The sequence below is a fragment of the Conger conger genome, chromosome 1 (genome assembly GCF_963514075.1).
Source record: "Conger conger chromosome 1, fConCon1.1, whole genome shotgun sequence".
Classification (NCBI taxonomy): domain Eukaryota; kingdom Metazoa; phylum Chordata; class Actinopteri; order Anguilliformes; family Congridae; genus Conger; species Conger conger.
In genome coordinates this window covers 83,699,370-83,705,151 of record NC_083760.1, presented here as the reverse complement: position 1 = coordinate 83,705,151, position 5,782 = coordinate 83,699,370, and the positions used below count along the sequence as shown (strand labels likewise).

The 5,782-nt window shown below is 36.6% G+C and overlaps 1 protein-coding gene across 1 annotated transcript; it reads left to right on the top strand.

The window, feature by feature from the left end:
- Positions 1-1,289: 1,289 nt before the first annotated feature.
- On the top strand, positions 1,290-4,447 carry LOC133109695 (phospholipase A2 inhibitor and Ly6/PLAUR domain-containing protein-like). Its single transcript, XM_061219188.1, has 5 exons — positions 1,290-1,395; positions 1,797-1,916; positions 2,598-2,741; positions 3,052-3,165; positions 3,943-4,447. The coding sequence occupies exons 1-5, from the start codon at positions 1,347-1,349 to the stop codon at positions 4,128-4,130; spliced, it is 615 nt and encodes a 204-aa protein (XP_061075172.1). The 5' UTR covers positions 1,290-1,346; the 3' UTR covers positions 4,131-4,447.
- The last annotated feature ends 1,335 nt before the right edge of the window (positions 4,448-5,782 follow it).

Here is a 5,782-nt window from a genome sequence, read left to right as displayed (position 1 = left end):
TACAATCTTTCTGCGTAATTCTGAAAGTTTGGACAATCTAACTTTAAGTTCTAAATACAGTTGCAGCAAACAGTGATCCCATTTTGAATGACATTATGTAGTATAAAAAAATTAAAACAAACCATGCCTGTTCAGTAGTATTGTCTACCTGATGGACATGACAGGAGAGATGTTTTAACAGTTTTAAACGTCTTATACTGTATACTTCGTGCAGATATGCTGACAAGATTCTGTATCCTCATCGGAGGCATCGTAGTTTTGCAAGAAGTGATGTTACCCGGATACAAATGGCCGATTGTTCAAAGTACAAATGTCTCATGTGCTCTTATGGTCTGTACCTTGATCATTATTAATGAATTAACATCTCGCCTGCCTCCATTTTGTGACCATAAATAGTAGATAATGTAAAGCAGTATCTATTGTTCATTTGTGTGTTTATATTAACCATGTCCTGACTTGTGAAGGTCAATAGCCTTTTTTTTTGTTTTGTTTCGTTTAAGAGTTTGTTGCCTTTCCTCGAGGTGACTATTAACACAGGTATTTTACGTCTCAGCTTGTGTTTTAATTGCCAAAAATATATGCAATGGGTGAGGAAAATGATGTATACAGTATACAGATCGCTAAGATTGAAGTAGCCTAAACTGAACATAAAATCAGAATAGCATGTTATGGAGTACATTTTGTTCCTATTGGACAAATATAAAAGGCTGAACAACCAGCTGAACTGGAAAAAGCTTTGTTAATTACTATTGATGACGTTTCAAAATTGTACAGTCATTCACACATGATAGGCACATTGCTATAATACATTAGTCAAAACAAACCCATTTTTCTTGCACCAACGCAAATATGCAAAATCAACATTTTTCAACATGCCCTCTGGTCATTTGTGCCCCGGTCTTCCCTACTCTGTCATAGTTGTATTAAGAAGATACAGATAGCAGATTTTGTATTTTGGAATATAATTGTCCAATTACGATTCATAACCGATATTGTATGTATTGTCATCCTTACTAGTCTTTATCAAGCGTGTGAACACTTTTGGAGGACACGATAATTACACTGTAACTGCATGTACTTCGGCAGACGCAGTTTCCTCACTGCACCCTGCCATATTCGGTATAAAATATAATAAGCTACAGTAAGAATGCGCCCTGTTCAGTAGTGTTGTCTACCTGATGGACATGACAGGACCCCAATTTACAGGAACATGCACAATTTTAAGTTTCTATTCAGAGAAGTGCTTTGAAACTATACCAGGGTCACGCCTTTACGCTCCTCAGGTTCACGGTATATAAACGGTCGCAGTCTCGTTTTCATGGATTGCGCGCATAATACTGGACACAATGAAACTCCTAGTCACCATTGCCCTGACGTGCGCACTCTTCTCCAAAGGTAATACCACTAAAACTTGCTCTCGTGACAGTTCGAAAGCAATAATGTAAACTGAAATTGTTGTCATTAATGGCGTGTGGGATTTAGTTTAACATGTAGGCTATGCTGTCTAACACAGTATTCTCCTACAGACTATTGTTCAGCCCTTCTCAAATATTCACCCACTCAGTTCATGAAAACTGAGAAGCCTTTAGTCTAGGCTAGATTGGCTACTTTTGTTTAGATGCCAAATTCAGTTGAGGTAATTATTTTGTGTTATATTATATTTGGTGTTTATTGTCCTGATTTTAAATAGAACTTTTCATCAAGAGTGACATAGAAATGAGCTCTTACTTCAGAAGGGTCTGCAACTGTATATTTTTAAAGAATAAAATAAGTGTTTTTTTCCAAATATGTTTTAGCATACCCACTGGATTGTTTCGAGTGTGCAGCCACTGGAACTGGACCGTGTTTGCAGACTACAAGAACATGTCAAGCAAGCCAGACCAAATGTACCAGTTACACAACAGCAGTCACCCTGGGTGAGCTAGAACGACGACAAGATGTGCATGCTAGCAGGTGTTCTTTTACCAACAGCCTTTACTAAATCGGCTGATTATACAGTCACCCAAGGGGATATGGCCTCTAATTTGTACTTGGCATTTTTTCCAGGCAATGGTCTGTAGTGATTCCAAACAGAATCATCTGAATTGTGATGAGGAGGATTTCAGTCTTTCAGTTTGTCATGGGTTATGTGCAAATAATTATGTGCAAGATATAGATTATTTTTGTCTAGTGGTTTGGTTGATAAGGAAAAACAGGACAAACAGGCTTGTTGAGGCTTGCCTTGAAGTGAAACACACATTAGAAATGATATAAACTCCTGAGACCTGGCAAAAAAAGGTAACAAATCGGTTTTTTTTTTGACATAAAATGGGTGACAAAAGATGTATGAGATTTAGACCAAAAACCCATGTCCCCTACAGGGTGTTTTATATGTAACAGGCTTTGATTTAGATTTTTTTAATATGTATAAAAATCAATACACTTTATGTCTCATCCTCCAGTTAAATAAGCGACACTGTATTGCGTTATTTGATGGATGAAGATATACAACTCCTGGCGACAGCAGTGTTGCATATTTCACATGGAGACAAATTGTCTTTGTTGATCGTGATTTTTATTTTTGATCTTTCTTGACCCGTCTGTCTTTTGGTCTTTAGTAGGAATACAGACTACTACAAAGGTGAAGTCATGCACCACACCAGATCAGTGTTTCAGTGGATCTGTTAACAGTGGCATCTCTATGACAACTGTTAACACCCAATGCTGTGAATCCAACCGGTGCAACGATCAAGAACCACCAGGTAAATATTCCATATTTACATTTTGACATGAGAATTACAGGGTACTAAGTGACATTTTTGTTCAATGGTTTAATTTCCTTCATTATGTTGCGGTTTACCTCTGAATTAACAAATGGCTGATTTATTGGTAGTCAGGTGATTCACAATTAGACATCAACTCCAAGCTCACATAACTTCAATGTTTACCATTTTACTTTTTTATTTTTACTTTAAGTTATGATTATGAAAAGGCAGAGCTCCCTGCGTCTTCTTAAGTCTCTTTTTTACTTAATTTCCAGAATTCACACATTATCTTATTATCCTGTTATAGCATTACCAGAATCCAGCACCAATGGCAAAAAGTGTTTCACCTGTGCAGCTTCTGGTGACTGCACAAGTACTTTGGAGTGCAAGGGAAGTGAAGATCGCTGCTTTACGTTCACAGGTGAGAACTATCTTATCTTGTAATTTTATGCTGGGAATAGACATGGCATGAATTTAACTAAAAATATGGGCATTGATAATTATTAATTAATTAATTATTAATAATTATTAATTAATTATTTGGGCATTGATGTTGTTTTGCATAAAGCAAACCAGAATGTTCTGACAAAATATTTGTGTAAAGGAAACCATTCTGTAAAAAACATCTTATAGCTGAAATGTATTGCATTGAAACCAATAAATACCACATTCAATCAGAATTATTCATTATACATCTGTTTTTAGTGATGAGGCAGGTTCTTACCCTTTACATAACATGTGAGCACTTATGTCCACCTGGTAAATTATTATGGCTATAGTAATTTGGAGGAGTTATCGAATTTGAATGGCAATAATATATAATATTGGTTACTTAATCTGCAAAAAGTTAAAATGGAGCCCCCGTAGGTACCTTGGTCAAACAAATAATAATTCAGAAATCCGTACACTCAGTTTTGCAAATTGTGCACTCGGTTTGCCAATCTGTACCCTCAGTTTTGCAAACTATGTGCTCGGTTTGCTAGACTGTACCCTGGATCGGCAAACCAAATGCACAGATTGCAAAACCAAGAGTACAAATTAACGTGTTAAATATTAACACAGAAATTTTTAATATTTTTTTTACCTAGGGTAACTAGGGGTAGGCTCTGTAAGACTTAAAATACAGGAAATAAATCTTTAGGCAGATGCATCAATATTATTTCTTGAAAATTACATTTTCTTCCCATTGTTTCTGAAGCGCCTGCAATTGGGAAGACGAAGGGATGTACATCCCAAAGTTTCTGTTCTGCACCGATTCCTCAACTGGAAGTCATTGGGAACCTGAACTGCTGTGAGGGAAACTTGTGCAACAACGCCCTGCACATCGGACAGACCATTCTCTTCCTCCTCCTGGTGCCTCTGGCCTCCTTCTTCCTCTTCAACTAAGCAGCACTTTGACCTGCACACCCACCCCAACCTTCCTCGACTACTCGAGGATGGTGCAAATCAAATAAATTCATACAATGTTGGTTAAACTTGTTTAATTTGATTACAACATTTACAACATTACTTTTCCTGGTTTTATCATTCCACTTCTCTGCCTTTAACTAAATATTCAGAAAACATTTAATGTGGTTTACATTATAGGTAACACAAATGAGTTTGCGCAGACAGGGATGTAAACTGCAATTCGACTGCTTAGCAGAGGCATGCAACCGCGAGACGATTATTTTGCTGGTTTGAAATAAAAATGTAAAGTAAAATGCCTCCTTGTGTCATGTAGAATCACATTAAAGAATTGCATAAGGGACACCTCAGTGATCCACGTTATAATCTACATTGTTTGAACATATAGCCTACAGTGTTATTCATATGCATTATGCATATTCAAAACACACTACAAAAAACAGCACAGTGGTGCTGTGAATGCTATAGACAATGCAATAATGCTATACATGCAGGTGGCACCCAGCACATGCTTGGATCGGCTTCACCCCCCAAACAACCCTGACAAAGAGCAATTTTTGAAGAGGAATTTTGATCTGCCGTTTATTTATTTTCCCCCACAAACACCTTTTTTCAGCTTTCGGCCTGGGCCTCGTACTTACAATATGCAGTACAACAGCTCTCCCTCTCATGTGATATTGCTTAATTAACTACATTAGTTAATGGCAACTCGTGTACCTTATTGTAATGTGTGACCCACCAATCTAATGCAGATTAAATTAAATATTTGAATCCCTAGCAGACAGAAAATGCCTCATTCCAAAAATAGTCCTGGATGACTTTTTTTTTTCTTGATGATTATTTCAATAACATTGTTTACTTAGTAGTACACATTGTTACAACAGTTGCAATAAGTCTGCTGAGAGAAAGTGTTTCTCATATTTTACAATATTTTAGACATGATTCTATTCTTAAATCCTTCGCCTTCAACTTTCAATAAAATTTTGTACCGGCTGCGTTTATCAGTGTATATTCAATAAATCAATAAGAACATACACCTTACTCTGAGCAAAGTTAGTAGCATTTCTAAATTATGATCTGAATTGAAAAGGACTTTGGTCTCTGTTGACAACAAAACAAGGAAATGTGACTTTTCCTACCTTTTCTTCATGTCAAGGAGAGAGACAGTCACGTCAGGGTGATGAGAGGTGTTTTATATGGCAGAACAACATCATTAACAAAACACACATTATGTCAATATATGCTCATTTATATAAATAAAAAAGACTGATGATTATGGGCAGGAGGCCAAATGTATATGTTACTTCTGGGTGTTCTTTATTTGAGATTAACCCCTTAAGCCTCACTTTCTATTTGTATAGATAGATAGATAGAAATTTGATTATCTATGTTTTGTATAGGCTCTCTTGAAAACCCTTGTACAACCCTCTGGGACCAGTATTTGTAACGTAGTTGCAGATAAAATGCGTTACCCCCATCCGTGTGAAAGAAAATTCAGTTTAACTTCAGCTCATCAAAGAATCGACTACGGGCATGTTATTGAACTGATGATTAAAAGGCATTTTAGCTAATGGCATTTTGTTTCTAATTTGTTAGGCGTGCATAAAACACAGCTTTTTTTTGCCTGCACG

Coding starts and splice junctions, on each gene's coding strand:
- LOC133109695 (XM_061219188.1), top strand. CDS start 1,347: ATGAAACTCCTAGTCACCATTGCCCTGACGTGCGCACTCTTCTCCAAA. Junction 2,742..3,051: donor CAACGATCAAGAACCACCAG/GTAAATATTCCA, acceptor ATCCTGTTATAG/CATTACCAGAATCCAGCACC. Junction 3,166..3,942: donor TCGCTGCTTTACGTTCACAG/GTGAGAACTATC, acceptor TTGTTTCTGAAG/CGCCTGCAATTGGGAAGACG.